We start from the raw sequence: 24,897 nt of genomic DNA, 5'->3' as shown, positions 1-24,897 counted from the left end.
AAGAAAGACTTTCTTCTTTGGCAGAATACTTTAAATCATATTTTGTTTAATGTAGATCATACCCTAGGAGTGGTTGGGAAATAGTGTGGACCTGTTTTTTTCCCCTAATTTCCACAGTTATCATGTTTAATTAAAGAAAGATACCCTTACTTGTTCTGGATCAACTGCTGCACAGTGGTCAGTCAGCAGCACTACCTGTAGCACTTGACAGGAAAATAGGCCAGCTCCTTCAGTTTCCTCCTTTTTTCCTAGCCAGCCCTCCACCTCTCTTGAATATTACCTGTTCAAATTTGCTGTATCACATTTGTAGATTCCTTTTATGCTTTCACATCCAAAACTATGAGGCTGAATTTAGGGAGCTGAAGAGCAGGGTAATGGAATATGTCAAAGTACTTGGAAAGGCATCATGTAGGAATGACTGGGATCCATCTTTTCTCTCTGGTATAGAGATGACCTGAAAATGCCTTTGACCAGAAGCATAAGATTTCCCAGGGAGAAGGATATAATGCCTTTGTTACATCATTACCCAGCAACATAATACCAAAATTATACTTTGAACTCATTCTTAAGTTGAAATGCAGAACTGTTACGGTTCTTCTGCAGATTAAAGATGTTGCCAAACCAAACAGACTTCCTTTTTTTTTTTTTTTTTTGGGTCAGCATATTAAAAATCCCCGCCATACAATACGATTTGGGAAAAGAGGGAGAAAAAAAGTTGAAGTTAGTGCAGTGTGTCCAAGAAGTGCTGAAATGAAGAATCCGTGAGTAGTCTGAACAGAATTTTCAGTTCCTGGAGTTCACAGCTGACCATAGCAAACACTCTTGAAAAATACAGGAAGTGTTTATTACTGAAAAAAGGATTTGTTGTTACTCATTTGTGCATTGCTGGGTTGGGATTTTCAGTGCTTTTTTTAAAGAGTCTTCTTTCACGTTGCAACTTACACTTTTAACAAAGCTTTAGCTCCAGGAGAGGAATGTGTACTTGGGTATATGCAAATATTTGCCTAAATCGTAACCTCTTTTACAAGTCCTGTAAACCAAAAATAAATGCATATATATTGCATGTACTATGAGAATATGATCCGAATACTTTACAGGCCTTAACTTATTAGATACTCATGAGTAGCATTTTCTGAAGTAGGTAAAGAGACACCTGTCTTTATTAAACAGCAGAAGGTGATGGCTTGAAAGACAAAAACATGTTATTGTCAAAAACAAATTGTTGACCCCGAATGCATAGAAAGAAAATTATTTGAAGAAAAAGTCTCATTATGCATTTTGAATCTCAGGTAGAAGACAAAAATATTTGTAGTACTATTTTCACTGAAGTTGACAGTAGTCCAGCAGGAGCAAAAGTTGTTTGTCGACGTTAGATTGGCACCAAAACCTTCTGTCAGGTGTACTGCTTTTTACTAGTGGAGTAGTATTGCCACATTGTAATGTATTTCTCTTCCTTGGTTGCATCAGGATTACCCAATGCCTTCCAGAACACAACTAGCTACGTGGTATAGCTGCTTGGTGGGCAGAACCTCAGTTGAGTGTAAAGTGTTCAGGGTACAGTTGCAGGCATGGGAGTTAAAATTCCCTTGGTTGACTTCTACCATTTATTTGAGGAGCAAATGTAGGGGAGCTAATCCTCTGATTTCATTTGTAGGCAGCAGGATTCAGACCCATTGAAGGAGACCTCAGAGGGTTTTTTGTCCGTTGTCTCGACCATCGTGCCTCGACTGGGTGAGGCGTTTGTGGACACCTCGCTTGCTGCTAGGAAGGGCACTGCTGATGGCTCTTGAGATCAAGCCTGTGCTATGGCTGCCACTGAAAGACACTGGTCCTCTGGTGCAGCTTCTGCAGCCACTGACTGCTCCCCATGCTTGTAAATCACTGCACTGGGGGAAATTGGAAGGTGTTGTGAAGCCCACGGGTGTCACAGCCTGGTGGTTTATTAGGTGTCAAAGTTAAGATCCTTTAAAGGAACTTTGGTGTCAGAAAATGCTGAATATCTTGATCTTGCCTTCACTTTGCAGAGTGACTAAATAGCATGTGTAATAAACAAATAGCGATTTTCCTTACTGAGATATTCTTGATTTTGTGTAGACAAAAATCATAGAGAAAAAAAAAAGTCTTATGTCTTTATAATGAATTCTTTATTGTGTAGGAGAACATACTGCTGGGAAAATGAATCATGATGCATTGTGTAAACAGTGAATCCTCTTCTTGTCACATTTGCAGCTTTTACATCTCTTCAGATACTTTTATTTGCCACTTTTAAAGGAAGTAGCTAGATTAGTAGCTGAGCTGTAAATAATAGTAAAACTTCTTTAAAAACAGTCTTGCTGTTAATGTGGAGGTGTATTTGAAAATTTTAATAATTTTCCACAATCTCTTCTTTGCTGCTAACTTGTGAAAGAGGGAACAAGAAGTTCACATCTTCATTCATGTACAGACTGAGGTAAAAAGCTTAATCCTTCAGCGATAAATGTAAAGGCTTCCTTTAAGTCCTTCTATCACTTTCTTGAATTGCACCCAGAACACATTCTCCAAGCTCAGAAAATCAAGGCAAAATGTTTAATAGCTATCAAAGCTGTTTAACATGGAGGTGGTGAAGCGTTTGAAGCTCTGTGGCACTGCACAAACCTATTACAAAATCTCCCCGGGTCACCCCCTAAAAGCACAGTGCCCTCTAAAAGTACCGTGGAAAGGCTCAACTCGCTGTCCTCACCCATGATCAGGTGGTGAGTGAGACGAGAAGGAGAATCCAGATGCATTAATAGTCCTCAGCAACCTCTGCTCTCCTGCCTCGGTATCCCTAATGGTTCAGCTAGTGCATGTAAAAGCTGAAATCAAAATCTGTGCTGTGGATGGGAGCTCCTTAAGCGCTCCCTGCCCATGGTGTCAGGGGAGGGCAATTGCCAGCGCTCTGAGCTTCTGTCCTGGAAGTCTAAATTAAGAACAAGCCTCTGGGCTGCTGCTAGGCCTGCAGGAACTTCTCAGGCTTTGTCCTCACTCTGTAACTGGCTGACCTGAGCTGCCCCCAGCATACAAATCCTCTGTACCACGCTGTCAAAACAAATTACTAAATATCAGGCAGCACCACCGAGGAGACAGCAGCCAGGATCTCAGCGAAAGTAAAAGGTTGTTCTCCCATGCTTGCTGATAAACTAAGGCGGACGAAAGTTTTTGGCAGGAGGGGAACTTTCCCCCTTCTTCAAATGTTGCACGTTGCAGCTCATGCAGGCTTTGGGGATGGGGCTCAGAGGGCTGAGCATCGCTCATGGTGGAGAGCACAGGCACAAACCAGGAGGGAAGCCGTGTCGGGAGTCGATGCCTGGTGCCCCGTTTCTCCTGCTGTATGATCTGAAGGGTGTGGGCCCCTGGTCTCCATCCACATCAGCAGCGGGGCTGGGAGCTGCCCTGGGATCTGGGGACACTGTTTTGGCACCGCCGTGGCTGTGCCTGGTTTTCTGCTTACCGCTCTGTGGTGGAGCTGTGGGTTTTAACGGGGTGACTGGTGTGGTGGTTACACTGACTGTTCATGAGCACTGTACCTAAATGCCTTCAGGGAAGGTGGACAAGTGGATGGGAGCAGGCACGGAGTCTGCTGTTTGAATAACAAAAGAGTAGCTCCCGGGTAAATCTGGACTGATGCTCCTTAGGTGGTTCATAGCATCTTCAATTACTGATTTCTTTTTCCCCCTTGACCTGTGAATATCTCCCTCACCTCCCACGTATTGCTTGTGTACCATCTCTTCCTTACAGCCTGCTCTGCTGCTTTCTTACAGGAATGTGTGCTGGATCTGAACCCATTAGTGCTTAATGGGCTAGATATTTAAAGCTTGCCAGTAGGTTATGTCCCTGTATTCTTCTAAATTAATACTATTGAGATATTTATAAATCAGATGTAAATTTGTTTAAAATGCCAGTAAGTTAATGTGCTTCTACTTGCTTGAAGTGTGTAGTTCATCTGAATTAACCAGGAAGGTGTGGACGGGGACATTTCAGTGGAGGGACAGAATAAGGAGGAAACCTTGTTTCCGTTTTTCAAACTCCTGGGTAGCCTGACATTTAGGAGGATACCAGCTTTCCAATAAAAATACGAACGAGGAAATTTCTTTTAATTGGAGCCCGTTACGCAAAGCTTCTCAGAACAGCCCAGACTAATGCAGGCTTGAATGTTAAATGCCCATAAATACTGGAAAAGCACTTTGTGAAGGGGCCTGGGACTTCATGCTCTGATTTCCCCATATCCCACTTGGTGGCTTCTGGACTCAGTGCCCGTTCCTGAGGCTGGCAGAGAGGCAGAGGTCTCGGGGACCTCACACTTCGACACACTTCTTGAAAACTGACAGGCGTTTAGCCAGGGAAACCCAAATTAGACGCCCAAATGAGGGATGGGCAGGTAGTGTTTAACCTGTTAGCTGTCCTCGGAGGCACCCAGTGCTGCTGCTGGCCTTTGGGGCTGGGAGCAGGGAGGAGAAGGGGAGCGGGGGCATCAGGGGAAGCAGCCAGCAGCACTGAGGAGGAGGACAGGCTTACCATGTGGGCACGTAATACAAAGCTGAAGAGAAAAAAGCTTCCTTAGTCCTGCTGCTCATAAAATGTGTTGCTTTTCATTTACAGTAAACTATGCAAGCTGATACCAAAATCTGCCAGAAATCCATGTCTTTTTATTTTTTAGAGTGATTTGCAATTTCCTGTATGCATTTTTGAGCATTTTCAAGGAGGTTTGCTTTACCTTTTCAAGGTTTGCTTTATTTTATTTAGGAGTGAGTCCACTTACTTGCCGGTGTACTTTGGAGTTAAAATTAGAACAGTGCTCTTCAGTCCATTGCCCCAGTTTTATTTCATGACTTTACTGAAGACTGCGTAGTAAGTGTTAAATAGACGAAAGAATTGTGGATCCCTAAAATCCAAGCCAGATACATTTGAAACCGGCATGCTAAATAAAATGTGAGGGGGAGCAAAGGGCTTATTTTTTGGAAAGGAGAGGCCTGCCATTTTTGGGTGATGAAACAATTCGGAAACATTCGTAAGAAGGTTTCCATGCTGGAAATGGACCTTGAACTCTTGCTCAATAGCCTAGAGGCTGATGATAAATTAAGGTAAATCGTGGAAATTACCTGATCTCTGTGGGGCCTTGAGAGGGAGGAGAGCCCTGATAGCTGCACATCTTGTAGGACAGATTATAACCTCCTCTAACCTCCTAGCCCTCCGTTTTTATGGAGCCGAGAACAGTAGCCTCCTCCTTGTAAATGAGGTCTCCTACAATGGGGACTGCTGCCTCAGAGTCTGAATTAAGAATGCAGAAGGAAAGACAAAAGAAAGAAGCCTGTTTAATTAGGATGAAAGATGTTGTCCCCCCCCTCCCCATAATCTACCCAAGCCAGTTGAGCAGAGCATAGGGGCTGTTAGCACTAAAGGGTCTGACTTGCTGACTCGGGTAAACACAATGCTCGGCAGATGAAGTCATGCATAATTAATTGTTCTTTGTTGCATTCTTTCCAATGTAATGACTTGTAACATTCACGCTTGCAATAATTGATGTTTTCTGTGTGCTGGAGCTTCAGGACAGCCAATTAAGGCAGTGGAGGTGGTAGCTGTGTAGTATCTTCAGCGTCTGTGTGTTCCCAACATGTGGGCTGTAACTTTTTTTTTCTTTCCTTCTTCCTAGTGCCTAAAACAGTACATGCAGCTGGCAATTCAAGAAGGTTGTGGATCTCCTATCACTTGTCCAGACATGGTATGCTTGAACCATGGGACCCTACAAGAAGCAGAGGTATCAACACTTCTTTCTTCCTCTTTTTTAACATAAAACCCCCCAAGTACTTTTCTTCATCTACATAATAAATATGATCATGTACTTTTTCCTCCCTTTAATTACCTTTAATGAGCTTTTGGCAAGAAGCCTGACTAACAAGAGGAACTAGAAATAAGCAGATGTTTTTCAAGGGTTTTGCTCCTTTTTTCCTTCTCTGTGCCTTGAGGAAGGGCTTACTTGGCATCCAGACAACTTCTGAATTACCCGTGCAGGTGACTTAACCAGAACACCTTGTATCCTAGAATTGCTGAGCCTCCCTTAGTGCTGTCAATTAAAACAGCTTTGATATGACTATAAACACTGAAATTCCAGCACCTCTTTAAACCCAAGAGCAAGAACACAAACTGATTGTATGCAAAGCCAGAACTTCTTCCTCCATGTTTATATTGGGCTTCAGCAACCAATTTGCAGCCTGTGTAAACATATGAGACCATATAATTGTATTCAAAGAAAGGTATCTGCACAGCACTGGGTGGAAGTAGGTCTTAAGAGAAAAGTGGCTTAGTTCCCAGGGCAGAGATGGGAGAGATTGAGAACTCAGAAGCTAAACGAGGCTTGGGCACAGCTGTTTGCACATCTGGCACATGCACAATCCCCCAGAGTAACATGAATGTTCAATTTGAAAGTTGGAAGCAGAGAAACCAGAGGGAAAATGTAGCTCCTAGACCTCCTTACACTGCCTGGGACAAAGGGGCTCAAGGGGGCTGCCAGTGGCTCCCACCAGGCTGCCTGGTGGCCTCCCAGCAGAGCTCCAGCAGCCTCCAGGCTGACCTAGGGCTGGTGTAAAGTTTCTGAATTGGGCTTAGCTCCAAACCCATGACATGGGGAGGAGCTGCTGGCAGCGTGGCTGGAACCTTTATGCATGCCAGCTATTCTGTGCATCTAGAAAGCCATGGAAAACCGTGGGCAAATCCGATTTCACCCTGAGGCTATTCTTGCTTGCTTGCTCCCTCTGTGAGCCAGGTGAGCCACTGCTGGGCACAGGAACATAAGCAGAGATAAAAAAAAAAAAAAAAAAAAAAAGGTGGCTAAAGGATTTTGGCTCATTCAGCGCATTCTCTTAGCGTTTGTGTGCAGGAACAATGTCAAGGAGAATCAGACCTCCATCCGGAACTACAGAAAAGCAGTTTATTTATTTATCTTCTGGCTTTCCTTAACCCCTGTTTATACAGATGACATAACTGTGCTAGAGGTGTGTAATCGTATTCAAATGCAGTCATGCCATTTGTCACAAATTTTTCGTGTGTGGTTATTTTCTGCTGGGGAGAAAGGAGTAAACTCAATATTAACTCTGTATTAAGAAGTAAACTCAATTCCATTCATTATGGAATGGGATTTTCCTCCAAGCAGGCATGTGAGAATTGGACCCATCGGGAGGCAAAAGTTTTGACTGAAAATGAGGGACCTCCTTTGTTCCACTGACACTGGCAACTGTACTTCTCCTCTCTGCTCTACCACGGGGCTGGGAAGATGGCATTCATTGAGGGGATCACCTCTAATCACAGATCACCTCTAACAGGGGAAGGAGTGCAACTGAGTTGCAGTGGCTCTGCTTGCATAAGGGAAAGCAGATATAAAACACCTCACACAGAACTGGAGAGAGCTACCAAGAATTACATTTCTGCCCCAAAAAATCATGATCTCCTCTCCAGCATGAATTTGAGACATAGTGCTTAGCTGAATCAGGGTCTGGGAGTTGCAATTATTATTATTTTTAATATAATAATTAAAAATTATTATTTTTAATATATGGGATATGGTGGAGCTTTTCTTTGGCTGAATCCAGCCGTTGTGGAAAGAAGTTAGCTGTTTCCTTTCCTCTTTTCTTCTGCATAGACGCAGAGAAGGTGTAGCGCTGTCCCTCCCACCTGTAGCACCAGACTGAAGACAAATAACATTTATTGAAAATGCTGTTTTAAAAGAAAATTAGCAAATGGCAGGAAGAATTCTGCACTGTTAAATTCGGGTTATGATGCTATAGGAACTGTAAGGATGTATTTCCCATTAGTAAGCAAAAGGGCACTGGAGGGCATGTATTAATGGACCATTAACTTAATCCTTGTGTGCTTTTTGGGGCTAAAGGCAGAATGACTAAACAGCCCAAGATGTGCATTAGTGTCTGGTGGATGAATGAATATTCTGACACTCCCTCTTGGTGATGCACTTAAAACACAAACCCTCTGCTTGAAAAGCAGACAAGCTCCCAACCTCATTAAAATGAACTGCTTGTGTATTTTACCAAATACTTATTTTTTTTAATGAAAAAAATAAGTCAAAACAAAACATGAACAATAGAATTAATAGCCTGTCTCTATTAATAATCTGTAGGATTAGTAAATAAACCACAGATTATGTATGAGCACTCTGTATTCTATTTTTCTTGTCTTTTCTATAAAGGCTGTTCCATGTGAAAATGTGGCCTTTAAAAGCTACTATTTAAAAAATAGAACCTTATTCAGATGGGAGAGAATGTCCTTACATATGACTATTGTTTGGCATGGAAGTACTATTTAGCCTTACAGTTTATTCATTACACGCTCTGAAACTCCAGGTGTGGAAACATCAGCCTCCTCGCCTCCAGGAGGGCTGGTTGTTTGCTCTCTGGCCTCCAGCAGGAAAATGTTCCTCACCACAACAGCGCCATGAGAAATGTCATACCTCTGGCAACACTTTCTCAACCATTCAGTAGCATCTAACTTAAAGATATTTATGCTTGTGCATTTAAAAATTTGTCTTCTGGTAAACATTCAATAAAATAGGCGTGTAGACTTTTTCATGTTTTTATTTATATTTTTATTTTTTTTCTGAAAATTATGTAAGTGCTACCTCTGCTGGGGGGAAAAATACATCGGTCCTTTTTTGGCATCAGGATTTTGAAATAGTGTATTTTTCAGGTCATGTCCATTTCAGACCCTGCTGTAACTAATGTTTAGCAGGCACTGTTAGGGTTTGGAGAAAAAAGCAGCAGTTCGAACTGTCTTTCTCACGAATGTGGTGTTAAATAGGTTCCTCTACTTTGGGCTAAATTGTGTCTAATTACGTTAGCTAGCACAGTTGTCTTGTTTGCTTTTTAAATGCCTTTTGCCCTAGCCTGCACAGGGGAGATAAGGTGAACTTAGACATAATTTGAAGTGAAGAAAAGCCTTGCCATTGACTTCAGTGCATTTTGGATTGGGTCCTGTTCAATAGGAGACCTGAACAATTAATAATAAAGCTTATAAGTAACTTAGGATATGTAACATTGATGAAAGTTCATCTACTTCTGTCAAGGTCTTTATTCAAGGTGTGTAACATTTCTTCGGTACTTACCAGTGACCTACTTGTCTTCTCTGTGAAGAAAGTATGTTTTGTCTTCTCAGTAAAACCCCTCAGTGTTACTGCTGTTCGGTACTAAATTATTAGAGCTTTTTCACTGCTCTGGACTCGATTCTGACACATGTGCTTCCTGTGTTGCTTTTGGCAGTGGGGAGGGCAAAAACTCAGGTTAACATTGTAAATGTGTGATAGAATTTCTTCCTATATTTGTCATTAAGAAATTAGCAAGTCTGAATAGTAGGCATTTGTCTCTAAATATTTCATTGGTGTTTGGGGAGTAAACTGCTTATTCACAGAGCATAGGAGAAGTTGGGAGTTAAGGCTTAACTTAGGTGAACTAGAACATTGTGTCTCTCTGGACCTCAGAAGAAAATGTTACAGGTTTTGTATTCTTAAAAAAAATTAACATAGGTAATTGGAACTAGAAAATTGTACCTTTCAGTACAAATATGTTTTCTGACCCCCCCCTTTTTTGTTTTTACATTAACAAAAGCTAGTTGAAACTGGTACTTTCCCTGCTTGTTTTTGGTTTTGACAAGCAGCGTACTTGAATAGAAGGAACTGTTCAACTACAGTGCATGAAATCAAGTCTAAGCCTAGATCATATCTTGACCTGTTACATCAAGATATCAGCTGCTTTAAGTGTAGCTTGTTTTAAAGCAGAAATAAATGGATGTTAGTGATGAGAAGGCAATGTTTTTGGCTACAGGCTCTGTTTCAAATAACTGGTTACACAGAAAAGGAAAGTTTAAAAGCCATCTCATTAAACAAGATGTTTGTCCTTTCGCACTCTAATAGTACAATAAACAAAAACGCTTTGGATTTGTTCCTGGTAGCAGAAGGTAGAAGGAACATCTTATGCTAATGCAGCTCTCTTCAACTGTGCAGACTTCTCCCGTCTAGAATATTCCTGTCTCTCTTGGGGATTTGCTCCATTGATTTAATTGGAACAGTTAATATCCCTAACCTAAATAGAGGGTAATTTATTATGATTCGAAATGGTTTTACGTGGTGCAAATGCAATCAGCAGTGTAAGCTGTGAATCGGGGTAAGTCTCAAGTGCATATAAGGACTTCCAATGTAGTACTCGCTTGGATGATTTCTAGGGGGTTGTGCTGTGCTGTTTCTAATGTCTGCATTGTTCTGAAGCTTGTAGAGCTGATGCCAACGAGGCACAGTGATGTATGTAATCTGATTTGAATTACAGTTGTGCAGGGAGCACGAAGAGCGAGCATCATTTGGGCTTTCCTTATGCCTCCGGAGTTCAGCAAGAAGTTTCCCTTTGCACTCCGTGCGGTTTCTGCTTATTGCCCCCTCCGTCTGTGTAAATACCTGATCTGCACCAGTGCTAACCTGGCAGAGGGTTGTCAGCACTTTGCAAAGAGCTGATGAAATGGGACAGTGACCCAGATCTTTGAATTCTTTACTGTGTTGTATTCCAGGGCTGAGCAAAAAGCCCTCGGGGAGTTGTTTTAAAATACTGGTTTTATTTTTAATTTGAAAATTGGTTTACATTTTGCTAGGGGCAGATTGAAATGGTAAAACGGGGAGGAAGGTGGGAACATGTTGCAGGCCAACCTACTTTTTTCAGGTTCAAAATTAAAAAAGTTCTTGTTATTTACTTGTTCTTAAATCTGAGGGAAGTAAATGCAAGTCTTTTGTGTGTGTTTGTGTGTGTGATTAAATAAGGGAAGAGCTCCCTGATAGAGAAAACTAATACGTTAATGTTTCGTGATTAAACTACTGAGCATAACAAAGCACAGCCCAAGTTAAAACTGCTTTGCACTGCTTGCAAAATCAGGCACTGCCTCTGTGACTGGGACTTCAGCAGAGCCAGGCAGCGCAACCCTTTGCTATTGGTGCTGCCAGTGCAGGACCTCCGCTTGCTGTGTGTCTGCTGAAGAGAGAAAGGGAGAAGGACTTGTGCTGATGAACTTTCCTCTCCAGGCGGTATCAAGACTTGATTCATATGGGTGTGAAAGGAAGTAAGGCCTATTCAGTTCTCCTGATTGCCTCCTTGCATCTCCTTTGAAAGCCTGAGAATAGGTGGAGCGGTGATTTTCCCTTTCCACTGTGGTAGCCAGTGTTTAAAAACAGGGGAGTTGTTCTTCCTTGGCTCCTGGTTACTGCACTGCCCAAGTTACAAGGAACAGTCTGCCCCTGTGTAAACTGAACTCAGTTATTTCCAACTCTTTCATTTTCCTTCCTTTGCTCTTTTGTCTCGCATAGCAATAGCACCCCCGGTTATTGTACCACAGTGGGCAATCTTTTGGGACACTTGGCAAGGCTCCTGCTGGAGCCTTTTGTGGTAGCGAGCTTTCAAAAAAAAATTTTTTTTCTATGGATTTTTTTACTTCAGGTGAAAGCTGCTGTTCTTAGTGAGACCTGCCAGTATTCATGTGCTCTACGACAAGAGTACTTTAAATGAAGTAGTTGCCTGTGATGCATAGAAAACCAGAAGACTTACTTCAACTCCTACCAGTCTGATAAGTCTCAAACCAATGTCTTTTCATGAGAGGAGAGTCCTAGATTCTCATTTTGTTCAGAGGTTTTTATTGTAACCTTAACCTGGTGTTTTTTAAAAAAAGAAAAAACACCCCAAACTTGTCCCGTAGCATTTCTTGTTGCATTGAATAATTGAACAGTTTCTTACCCTAGAGTAAGAAATGTCTTGCTTTCTGGCATGCCTGTGCTCTTTCTCTTTTGGCCCTTTGCCACCTGCCGTGTTGCCAGTTTGCTTCCTCCCCAGGTCTCCATCCTGTGCCAAACCCATGGGTGTGTGCGGTCGGGCAGGACAGGGATGTTTGGGATGGGCTCCCAGATGGGGCTAAAAAAATTGCATGGTGATGAGCATTTAGACTCTGATGCCAGGTAGGAGGAGATAAGCACCTTATTGCCCAACCATGCTGTCCAAAAGCTGTCTTACCATTGAGCATAAATGAAATTAGCAGCAAAAGGGGCAGGCTGCGTGTGCCTGGAGCTGTGTGCAGGGTGCCGGACCTGGGCTGCAAAGAGGCTGCAAAGGAGGAAGAGCAGGGCTGGAGGAAGCCAGTGGGGAAGGCTGGCACGGTGAGGTCAGGTTTTCAATAGAAGAAAGGGATGCTTTCAGCACCAACTCTGCTGTCTATTGAAATCTGCGATAAAACTCCTAACTCTGCTCCCACTGTCATCAAAAAGGCCGATTTTTAATACATGGGAAATTCTGGGCTCAATAGAGCTGCTCTTGAAAAATGGTTTGTTAAAAGCAAGAGCAGGCACAAAAAGGCCTCAGACAATAACACAATTCACTCAAGTGGCTCTTACCCTTACAGCATTGAGACTCGCTGTTTTAATTTAGTCATAATGAAGTAAAATTTAAAGTAGTTGCCAATGCTCACCCAGCTAGAGAAAAGCAGATGACTCTCTTTGTTTTCAGAACTCTGTTTAGATTTTAAGCTGCCTTGGGGAGACTGGGCAATACTGAAATGATGTCTTGTGGGTTTTGTGTAATTCTGTTGGTTGGCTTCATTCTTTGCTGAAGCTGCTGAACTTCACTCTTTTTGACTCGTTTGATTAAGTTGTTATTTGTTTTCCAAGAGTGTTTCAGCTAACTTCTGATCAACAGGTGAAGAGTTTTCCAGGAAACTCGCTGTGTAACGGTCATACTAAAGTATTGTGTATTCCATGAAATTACTTTCATATTAAAAATACTTAACACCCTGAATTCAGAAGCTGAATGAGGACAGTACTTTAACCACAGAACTGATTCACTAGATTATGAGTATGCTTTGTAAAGATTTGTCAGTGTTTCCCAGTTAGCTGAAAAATCCTCTGATTTCTTCAATTAAAAGCACCTTTAAGTCTTTTAAGTACCTTCAAACACTTACATCTGGACAACAGTGGCATTGTTTTTTGTATGACATTTGTTTAGCTCAAAAATTGATCCAAAAATCTGCTTCAAAATGCAATGTTAATTTCATTTGATTTGAGATCTTAATAAAGCGATTCGTTATCTTCCAAATGGATATATTCTCTGCTATTATTTTTTCCAACTGCAAAAGCAGAGGTATTTGCAACATGAGGCTGAATATATATTGAATTTTTCTGTCTTTGTATTTCTTCCCATGAGTGCCTTGCAACACAACCCAGAAGGGTAGCAAGGGCCAACTTCTACTCCAGTGAGAGCAAAATTTTGCCTTTACAGTAATCTGAAGGTCCACGGTGGTCTCCTGGATATAAGGGTTGAGAACACCTTCATTTCAAAGCTGTCAGTTCTGTGTTGTCTCACAGGGCTTCGAATGATCAGGTCTTCTACTGGTATTAGTCCAGGTTTATTTTTAGGAAAAGAGTAAGTTTTTTCGGTAGGCATAGAAATTTTTTCAGTGCTGATCTGATCTACGCTCTGCAATGTTATGAATGGATCAAATAAGAGAATTATCTCATATTTTGAATTCAACAAACATTTGGCTTCTCAGCTATCTGACAAGTTTCATTTGAACCCCTCCTTACACTGTATGCAGGTTTGGTTATTAGTTTTAAATACTTGGTTATTTTACAAGGACTGGAGAGCAGAGCATTTATCCATTTAGACTAAGTTAGCTTAATTATGGTAATGCCCAAAATGTATTGACAAAGCCTGATTGTCTATGCCAACTAGATTGTTAACTTCTGTTCCCAGTGGCCTTGTGCATGTCTAAGGCAAATTCCAATAGCAGTGGCATTAACATCTTAGTCCAGAAAAACAAAAAAAAAGGAAGAATAATGCATTTCTTACATGAATAAAAAATGGAAACCAGACTGGCTTTTTTGTTCCCGAGAGCTAACTGGCTCCTACCATAAAGACTGGGAGACATGAATGAGCAATCGTTTGTTTGGACTGTATTCTTTTGCATGAACAACAGACTTCAGTTTCCAAGCTTGGCTAGCTGTCACCCTTCATTACATTAAACAAACATGAAATAAAACAAAGAGGTTGAAGTAAATACAGAACCCCAAAAGAAGGCTTTTCTCTGCATGGTAAGAAGGACTTGGGCTGAACTACTCTGCCATGTGGTCGAAATAGGAGAGACCAGGAACTACTTTAAACTTTGGAGAAGGAAGTCTAGGTATGGAGAAATGCGGTGGTGTATGCGGTGGTATGCAGAAAAAGAAGGTGGATTTGAGAGCTGGCTTAGGAGAACAGACAAGTAGAGCAGGGTGCTTATTAAATTTCCTCAAGTCTCTAATTGTTCCTAATGATTTTTCTTTTTATTTCTCATTTCAGATTGCCTGTTTGGTGCCTGTTGACCAGTTTCAGTTATACAAGAGGCTGAAGTTTGAACGCGGTATGAGCCCTTTTGGTTTCTATTACCTCAATTTTTAAAGTGTCAGTAGAGGCAGCAATATTACATATTGCAGAGCACTCTGCCTTAAGACAAAGCGTGCTGGGTGAGTTAAGGAAGAGATGGAGAAGATGTCATTGTTTTGAAATATACATCCATAAGGATCTTCAAAACTTCTAGGAGATACTGACCATGCTGTCTGATAGAAACTTCTGCAAGCATCCCTAGAAGAGAGTTTTTCTCAAGGAGAAGCCTTGTGTGTATTCTTCTATTATATTTATTTTTTTTTCTTGTGTGTATTCTTCTAGTATATTTTTTTTTTTTCCTGAGGGATAATTGGACCCCTCATTACTGAGTAAGGCATAGTAGTAAGGAAGCTTGAAACTGAAGATCTTACTGGTGCCAAGCCTTGGTATGTCAGAGGTCAGCATTCTTCTTCAGGAGATGATTCCTTGCCAAGGCTGAAGAAGACACTTGATAGTCAGAAAGATGAGATCCCATGCTGATTTTGAAGACTGACACCAACTTGAAAGCCCAGCTGGAAGTTGTAGTATTTGTCAAAGAATTTGCATTGTGGTAGCTTGCAGAGTAGGGTATCTGGGACTGATCAGCTCTAACTCTGTCTTCAAGCTTTCCTCTGAAGTCTGTATTTGTGCTCTGCTTTATATGCATGCTTAGATGCAGAGGAATTGGGAATAAGAATGAAAATGCAGAGGTTTATAAAAGTTAGGTTTATTAATGCACTTAAAAAAATGGTCAGATAGAAGAATATATGGGTTTTTACTGAATCTCATCTGGACTGAAGTTCAGTGAGATGACCATGAAGTACAAAACCAACAAAATCAGTACACCCAAGTGTGCCCCCGAGGTCATGGGCAGATGCAGATTGTAGCTGTGGTTTGCAGGTACTCAGGACAAAGAAAACAAAAAAATCTCAAACTCGGCTTTCATTTTTGATTTCTTTCTCCTATTCTACCTTCTTCTTGCTTACCCTTAATTCCTTAGGAAGTCCCTCGAGTTCATAACCCAAGCAGTGGCTTGTCTACAGTCCTAGAAAGTAGAAATCACAGCTTGTTAAATAACATATTAAGGGGTTAAGAAAGTGAGGCATTCTTGCAATACATTAATCTCTTTTACATAAAAACCTTTTTTTAACTGAAGACTGTGAAACTAATGATTTCCTGGTATCTCTTCCTCTACAAGTAGCCAAAGCTGAACTCATGATCTTTTGTCCAACTCCCTGTTACTTTTTTTTTTACTGCCTCCCACTCACAGAAACCTGGAACTTGTCTGTTTTTAAGTCCTCCTTCCCTTTTCCTTCTTGCCTAAGTCTTGCAAATCCTCCTCCACCTCCACTGCCTTTTTTCATGATGTTTTTAGATCTGTCCTTTCTCCTCTATGATGAGTAAAACTGGCATCCAGGCAGCAGGCTTAAACTGAGACTTTTGACCTCGTGTGCCCCAGCAATAAAGTGAACTTACCGAAGCCCGGGAACACAACCTGCTAACTCAAGTGGTGTCCTGGACACCAGCACTAATGCCACCCCAGCCAGGACCTTTCGCCTGTCCCAGGGTTAGCATTGCCCCCTAAGGCTGACCTTTCCACGCTTACCGGTTGAACCTGGCTTGTGGGCCTCTACTGGCTCAAGCTCTGTTCTCAGACCTGACCACAGCCCAGCAATGCTTCCCTGCCCAGACCAGCAGCAATGCCGGCTTGATGGTCCTTTTGTGAGTCTAGCAATAAACCTTGATGATGGCAGCTGCTGGGTCCAATTTCTAACCAGGGACTACTCAGGGACTCCTGACGAATGAGATCTGATGCACAGCTTGTGCCTCTGTCAGCATAAGTGCAACCCAGCCCTTTCCAAACCTCGTGCTACACAAAGCCCAGGCTGCAACTGCCTCGCTCTTGCCTCTCCCACAGACTCCTGCCAACCACAACCACTGCATAGCCTCACAATCTATTTTCACACCAGCCCTAAGGCAAACTCAGCTGCAGCTCCTTGACCTAACAGCAAATGTAGTCCATCGGTCTTTGCTTTCAGACGTCGGCCTTTCCCTAAAAACATGTGAACTCCAGCCAGGATGCAGCTCAATGGCCAGAGCTGATGTCAGCCAAGCCAAGTACACCTTCAGAGAACCACAGATTCATTGGAGCTATGTGATGACAGAGAATACCTCAAAGAACTGAAATACAGTGTAATAGTAGCATTACTGTAGTCAGCCTTTCAAGTTCATTTAAAAACGAAGAAAAACTTTACATATGAAATATTTTGAGCTCCCTTTTCTTCCCAGTTCTCAGTTCTTTTCTTCATATCAGGCACTCGGGGAAGGCTAGCTGGAGTTAGCTAGGGTTGTTTTTTGCTGCATGGTAAGGGAAAGAAAGAGAAAGAAATGTGTTTTCCAGATGTTGCTGTCTGAAGTGTGCTGTCCTCTTTTCCACATTTGCAAATACAATAGGCCAAATTCTGATTCTTAAAATAGGCAGGTACTAGACGGTCCTTTGTTACTTTTGTTCTGATCAACAAAACCCAATATTCAAACCCTCCCACTTGCTGTATTTAGACCCTTCTGCTCTCAGCTGTATTCTGTTGAGATATGGGCTGTCTGTCCTCCGTCTTGCTTCGGTTTCCCCTCTGCTTTACTAGAAATGCTGGACATAAGTAACCAGTTGCATGGGCAAGCCTTTCTGCTCCTACTCTGTAGTCTTTTCTCAACAGTCTTCAAGTGATTGCTAAAGCCAGTGCTTCTCATCCTTACAGATATTTTTTGTTAAGAGATTAATTTTGAGAAAAATTTTGAAGAGATGAACTTAGACCTCCAAAAGCTGTTTTCTCAATCTTTGCTAGCTGCTTTAATACAATATATATCCTATTACCTTATTTCTAAGAAATTGGACAGATAATATTGAGTTAAAAGGCTGTGAGAAGTAACTGGCATACAATTTAATGTCTATATGCAATTGCATAGTCTGATAATGAAAGCACTGAATATATTCAGTCCTCTTGTGTTCTTTGTGTTCTTAATATGCAAATGTTTTCAGGCTTTAAACCAAGCTTTCCTACATCTATAACTTATCTGGACCTAGTCACAGGGCTTCTGTGCAATCTGTCTTAATAGAAGAAACAGGAATTGATGTATGTCTGCTTAGGATGGGGTTGTTGTGGCCATCAGAAATAACAAAATAGTGGGATAGGATGTGGTTAGGACACACGCAGTGTATTTCTGTTTCTCTGACAGTTGCCCAATAGGCCTAGTGAAAGATGGTGAGAACCTCCTTTTTCTGCCTGACTGAAAAGCAGTGCATTAAAAGATAGGTGTTCCTAATATTTTGTGGAGTGCACGGGGCCACCTTTTCGGTAGGTACCTCTTCTAAGCCAGAAATTCTTCATTCTTCAGAGTTCTGCATTTCCCCTGCTTGCATCCCACATCTCACCTGCTTGCTTGTGTGTTTTGTGAAAACTGGCCAGATCCCTGCCTGTTACTGGCACGGTCTGGGGAAGCTTTCCTCCTGAGAGTGGAGTGAGCGTGGCTGAACTGGCTGTGAGGAAGCAGGGAAAAGGCTCAAGAGACAAATAGCCCTAACCAAAAGATTGAACATCATCAGAGTAAAATGATAGCTTCTTTCTTTTTTTTTTTTTTTTTTGGCTGCTCCTTTTTTATTTTTATTTTTTTTCTGGTTTCACTTGTGCTCCATGGTAAAGCAAACAGTATGAGACAGCATGGATTGCAAAACACCATCTGTAGGTTCTTTGTAAAATGGAGGAAGTGGGAGAGAAGGGAGTTTCATTTTATGCATCACATCTTACTGCAAAAAAACTTGTAAAAATCAATAAGACTTACAACCCTTTGCCCAGTGGATGTCAAAACCAGACATCCTGTCTTTCATCCAAAACAAGGATAGGAGAATTTAGGTTTCCAAAGTTGAGTGTGCTATCTGCAGGAACTGCATTTTTTTTTTTCTCATTTTAGCTGTTGTTTATCAACAGAAAACGTGTGGAACCTACTGTGGGAAGACTTAAATGCAATAGTCAATAATAGGGCATGGTCTTACCCAGCTCAGAGCATCATCTCTGAAGGAAGCTACAGAAATAATGATTTCTCAGCCAGGATGCTATTTAAAAATGCTTGGATGGCTTGTCCATCCGTCTCTTTCTTCTCCTCACAAATGAAGCTACGAACTGTCTTTTTTCTGGCTTTTATTCAATTAAAGCAAAATGTTTGTTTGCTTTTGGTGGTAGAGGAAGCATGTGTAAGATAATAAGGGGAAAGAAGGGAACTAGATTCATGAAATGGATGGAAAAGAAGGTAGATGGTACAGGTGTCTGGCACTGCCTAAATTATAGATTAAAGCCTTTGCTATGGGTGCGGAAAGTTTCCCCATCTGTCAGAGTCGTCTGACACAGATTAATATATTACCTGCAGTTGCAGTAACTACATGGAGGGATGGAAAATAGGTGAACATAGCAAAGCCCCTGACAGTCTCCTGTATGACAGTGACCAATATGCCTACTTTAAATATGGGAGACTATGTGCTAGTCTTTGTTGAAAGAGGTTCAAACGCATGTCTCTTGACCGCCTTGCCTGGTAGTCAGCTCATGGCCCAGGTGAGTATCCCTGCCACCACTGTGCATCCAGATTGAAGTAGCATCAATGGAAACTGAAAGCCAAACACAGGACTGTGTGATAGCCTGACCCAGTGGACACCTTCAGAAAGGAAAGGGGCTCAGCTTGTCTTGAGCAGTGGAGTTGAATGAAACTCTCTCCTACATGCTTGCTCTCAAATATTAAATAGAAAAAAGGTGTTAGTGGTTACTCCTCTGCTGGTGGCTTTCCTATCACGATCATTAAAAAGTGGCTTTTTCTCTAAGTATCTGTCAAGAATCACCCTGAATGTGTGAATAGTTTTAGGATAAACCAACTTGTATTTTGATGTGAGTTTACTGTTCACCCCAAATGACACTTCCAAAACTAGTAGGAAACTCTCAGCTACCAGTGGATTATGCTGAAGTTAGTTTGTTTCAGTCAGGTAGGGAAGTTGCCCAAAGCCCCATCCAACCTGGTCTTAAACACCTCCAGGGATGGGGCATCCACAGCTTCTCTGGGCAACTTGCTCCAGTGCCTCACCAACCTCTGAGTAAAGAATTTATTCCTTATATCTAATCTAAACCTACCCTCTTCTCGTTTAAAGCCATTCTCCCTTGTCCTATCACTGCACCCTCTAACAAAGAGTCTGTCCCCAACTTTCCTGTAGGCCCCCTTTAGGTACTGGAAGGCCGCTATAAGGTCTCCCTGGAGCCTTCTCTTCTCCAGGCTGAACAGTGCGAACTCCCTCAGCCTGTCTTCATAGGAGAGGTGCTCCAGCCCCTTGATCATCTTTGTGGCCCTCCTCTGGACTTGTTCTAATATGTCCATGTCCTTCTTGTGCTGGGGTCCCCAGAGCTGAATGCAGTGCTCAGGCTGGGGTCTCACTAGAGTAGAGGGGGAGAATCACCTCCCTCAACACCCCCAGGTCCTTCTCCTCAGGGCTGCTCTCAATCCATTCTCTGCCCAGCCTGTATTTGTGTTCGGGATTGCCCCAACCCAACTGCAGGATCTTGCACTTGGCCTTCCTGAACTTCATGTAGTTCACACAGGCCACCTGTGAAGAAGCTGGAAGTTTTCAAGCCGAACACAGATGTTTGGCAAACTAGAAAAGAACTCAGTTTCTAAAGTACATTAGGTTATGAAGGTTGTGGGATGTCTTCCCCAGGCGTTGATGCACATGTACTTTTATCTATTTACTGCTTATGTTTTATTTTTCTACTGTTTATGTATCTACTGTTTTACTTCTTTGAACACAATTCTAGTTGTATGGTTTCTAGTTTCTAGATGTCTGGATGCTGAATTGATACTATTGTTTATCATGCTGGCTGGAGCATCTGCTAGATATCCATCCACCAGCCCCCTGCAATGTGGGCTACCAGCAACCTCCTGCAAAGAAGCAATGCAGACAGCAGCGTGCATAGCAGGAAATGCCTTCAACTGTTTCAGCAAAATTTGCCAGAGAACATATGTCAGGGGCCCTTGTGTGGCCTTTTGTTTGCTTTTACCTGCTGGAAATAGAGATGAACTCTGTAATGGCTTTTGAGATCTCACAGTCAGGGCTTTCCACGCTGTACTGAGGTATCCCTCCATCCATTTTCATTCGTGGTCCCAGAGAGCTCCCAGGGAGGGAAGAGATGCAGGGTGGGAGTGTTTGGCTGGGCTGCATTGACTCGAGCAGTGTAAAGTGTCCACACAGTGGACAACCCTAACAGTGGATGTGATCCATCTGGGTTTCTGCTGCAAGTCCAAAGTCCTCAGATAAAGGTTGGGGAGCAAGAGAAAGAATCAACATTTATCATTTGCTACCATGTGCCAATGCTTCCACTCGTGACATTACATTAACTATTGTTATAGTTGGACACCTGACAAACGCTCATCATATAATAAGGTGAATATTAATCACTTAAAAGTGCGTGGGGGAAATAAGGCACAGAAAATGACTTGATGTTAAATTAATGACAGTTCTCCTGCAATTTACATGAGAGATGTGACATGGTTTCCACATGTGAAAGATAAAATGGTACATGCTTCTCAGAAAGCATTAGTTGTCTTCATCTTTTGTACCCTCCTATAAAGGCAAAGAATATGTCCCTTGTAGTGTGTTGCTGTTATTGTGATGCTTCCAGTGCAGCTGCTGTTGCAGAATACCATTTCAGACCTGCCTGAAGAAAAATAGGCCCAAAAGCCCACAAGCACAGGTGCAGAGGGCCTCAACTTCCCCATGCCCATGCAGAACTGGGTCTTGCATACCTAGACGTGTCACTGGAATGAGAAGGGGACCATATGACTGGTTTATTTCTGCCTTTGTTGTGTTTCAGAAGTCCATTTGGACCCCAAGAGAACATGGTGCCCTGCGGCTGACTGCCAGACGGTGTGCTACATTGGGCCGAGCGAGCCAGGAGTGCCGGTGCCGGTGGAGTGTCCGGCTTGCCACCTGACGTTCTGCTCCTCTTGCAAGGAGACGTGGCACCCACAGCGCCTGTGCCCAGAAAACCAAACTACTCTGGTACCAACCGAGCAGGGGTAAGAGGGGAAGCCACAGGAGCTGTGTGATCTTTTAGTTCGTTTTGGCATGAAGTGCGCGCTCTGTGTCTAACATCAGTTTAATGGAACTGTTTCCAACTGGTTTCTTAGGTCCATCTCTGCTGGTGTTCCCTAAATATAATTCCAATCTAATGATTACTTTAAATTATACATTTTCTTTTTAAAAAGATTCTTAATGTTATTTGGGTTCTTACCAAATTTTGGGATGCCACTGACACTTCTGAAACATGAAATCCACCGGGGCTTTCACTCCTCCTAAAGGCCTTGTTTTCATGCTAGAATTATAACGTGTACCTGTACAAAACATCCAGTACAGTAGTATTCTGGGGTCCAAACTTTGCTTGTACTGTGATTAAGGAATTACCTCTGCTTTATATTTACAGAATTTCTACATAGAAAAATCTTAACTTCTATGAAGAGTGGGTGTGCAGTGTCCCATTTGGTGGGAGAAATATGATTTATGTTAATTTTACATAGGTGCAAACAACCTACAGGTCAGGTTGCATAAGGCATCAATCTACGGAAGGAAAACACTTATTTGCTTAGATTATATAATGTCTGTGGCCATCCGTCTTTGTTTTCTGCATCAGATAAAATTCAGTCGTGTATGTTCAAAGTTTCCTTTTGCTTTTTGTAAGAAATTAAAGACTTAAAACCTAAAGATTCTGCTTGCTAGAGACTTCATCAGATACGAGTTGCCAAAGATGTCTCACCATAATTTCTCTCACCCAGGTTTGATCCTTGGCTTTGGTGGAGTTTAAGTTATTCTGTTTAGGCAAGGACAATGCCATGAGTTGCATAACCCAGTTCTGTTAATGCGTTGTGAAAGCACTCTTACCAAGTGCTGATATTTAATGCTGTAGGTGATATGTTGGCGGGTATAGTCAGTGTTGGCTTTATTTAGCATAAAAGACCAAGAGAATAGCCTTTCAACTTTACATGCTATAAAATCCTTCACTTATTACTGCTTATACTTTGGTGTATTCTGAATATAATAAGCCTCACACATTAAGTGCATTAAGACAATAACATTAGATGCTCTGAATAGTAAGTACAATACACATTAGGCAGTGAATCTGAACATCACCTATAATTATATTTACATGCGATTCTAATGTTTCCCTACTCTTCTAGATCACTTATTGGAACAGAGACAGAGGCACCAATTAAGCAGTGCCCAGTTTGTCGGATCTACATTGAGAGGAACGAGGGCTGTGCTCAGATGATGTGCAAGAACTGCAAACACACATTTTGCTGGTACTGTCTACAGAACTTGGATGTAAGTGCTGCAGATTAAAATTAGATAAAGGGTAACTGGGGGCTGAGGTTAGTCTGAGGCCCCATAGAAGCTTCCCAACAACTCCTTGATGTTCTAGTGAATTTCTTGGCTCATTTCAGATTGTAACTTAGAAACGTAGAATGCTTTGGGTTGGAAAAGACCTTAAAGATCATCTAATTCCAACCCCCCTGCCATGGGCAGGGACCCCTTCCACCAGTCAAAGGAACTTCATTCACTTCATTATTTTCTTCTCACTAATACTGCTTTTATTTATATCAACATCCTTCTTCCATAAAGGATTATAGCCATGTCCAGAGGTCCCACGGTAGCTCTTTGAGGGAACTGGGACAGATTGGTTACTTTCTGGAGGTCCATTATAGCACTGCCTTTCACTGATTCCCTCTTCCCATGCAGAAGCCCAAAATAGTTTGTTTGAGAGTTAGGGAAATAAGTTTCTTGTGCCTGCTCCAACTGCAAGGATCACAGCCTGTCCAAAAAATGGTATGGTACTGGGTGAAGGCAGTTGTTTCGTAGGAGGGTGCATTAAGAGCTCTTATAAACTTGGTCTTCTTTACTAGTCCATCTCTAGTGCTGTGTTGCTGAAGAGAATGATTAGTTAGTAGGCTTGAGGGTAAAACTATTGTGTTATCAACATGGGTTATGAAATGCAGGTGGCTAATTATCTCTCAAGTGATACCAACTAGTCTCAACTTTTGTGGACCTTAAGTTTTCTAGTAGGATTAAGAGTACAAGAAGTAATGTACTTGTGCATATGACTGCTTCCCTTTTTGGCATAGTCATTAATAACGATGGTGAGAATTTGAAAATAACTTCACCAGCACTTGAAATAAAATATCCGAAGACGCACAACTTTTCTTCTTTTTTTTTTTGTACTCATCAGCTAGCAAACAACGAGACTTCCTCATTCTTCAGCCTTCCTTTTTTCAGAATGTGTAGCAAGTTTCACTTAACATTATGTCCCATTTTTGGATGCAGGAGTGAGCTTTTTCGACATCAGACTTATGGCTTGCCTCAGAGTACATACGGTACACAATGAATGCTTAAAACTTTGCTGAACTGGAAGACTATCAGATTCTCCCTTTCTGCAGACACGTCCTTACAAAGTTTTAGTCTGTTCAAGAGGACAAAGGAAAAAGAAACCGTAGCTGTCCGATTCAAATGTCGTTTTTCTGAATGAGCAGGGTTAAAGGAAATCCAGATTTGGTTGTAGGTAATAACTGCAGAGCTGAAGAGTAAGGCTGAAGAATGAAAGAGGAAGCAGCATTAGGTCACAGCACAGCTGGCAGGGGTAGAGTAATGTGGAGCATTAGTCATTTTCTAAATTAAAAATGGATAATTTAGTAATATTGGGAAAAACAAAAAGAAATGGCAATTTCTATTTTTTATAAAAACAAAAAGAAACAGGGATTTCCTATTTTACTTTATTTTACTTTATTTTACTTTATTTTACTTTATTTTACTTTATTTTACTTTATTTTACTTTATTTTACTTTATTTTCAATTTTCCTGTTAAGCCTAGGAAGAAAAATGACCTGAAGGGACAGCAGAACAGAAGGTAGAAGTACCTCAGGAATATGATACCTGACATGGCAAACTTTCAGAAATCTCTTGATTACAGGCTCCTTTAGCATCACCAAATTACAGACTAGGTAATTTTGTCAAAAATGCAATGCAGATATAGTTGTCCAAAGCTTTTTAAAAGTGGGGGAGGGAAGATGCTATACAATAGTTTGGATCCCAAATACATTACGCTTTTTGGAACTGCAAGAAGTTTTTCTAGATAATTATTTGGAAGGTAGGTGGATTTCCCTGCCAGCAGCAGGTAATTTTACAGCAGTGTCAGGGAAGTTGTATTTCCAGTCCAGTCTTGAACATGTCCCTGCGTGTCCCCATACTGTAACCTTCTCTTACAGCTTCTTCTTTTGTTTTTCAGAACGACATCTTCTTAAGACATTACGACAAAGGCCCTTGCAGAAACAAGCTAGGCCACTCACGTGCTTCGGTGATGTGGAACAGGACGCAGGTGTGTTTCTAGCC

At 41.7% G+C, this 24,897-nt stretch overlaps 1 protein-coding gene across 2 annotated transcripts in view; it reads left to right on the top strand.

The window, feature by feature from the left end:
• The window catches only part of RNF144B (ring finger protein 144B), a 55,268-nt gene that overhangs the window by 23,173 nt on the left and 7,198 nt on the right, over positions 1-24,897 (top strand). For both annotated transcript variants that reach the window (XM_082753780.1, XM_082753779.1), the window contains exons 3-7: positions 5,669-5,773; positions 14,373-14,433; positions 21,335-21,539; positions 22,695-22,839; positions 24,794-24,883. In XM_082753780.1, the coding sequence (XP_082609906.1) occupies positions 5,669-5,773; positions 14,373-14,433; positions 21,335-21,539; positions 22,695-22,839; positions 24,794-24,883 (606 nt within the window). The remainder of the gene's footprint in view (positions 1-5,668; positions 5,774-14,372; positions 14,434-21,334; positions 21,540-22,694; positions 22,840-24,793; positions 24,884-24,897) is intronic.

Source organism: Aythya marila (genome assembly GCF_965140915.1).
Source record: "Aythya marila genome assembly, chromosome: 2".
Lineage (NCBI taxonomy): Eukaryota > Metazoa > Chordata > Aves > Anseriformes > Anatidae > Aythya > Aythya marila.
The sequence above is the reverse complement of the archived record's forward strand: the minus strand, read 5'-3'. Positions and strand labels throughout refer to the sequence as shown.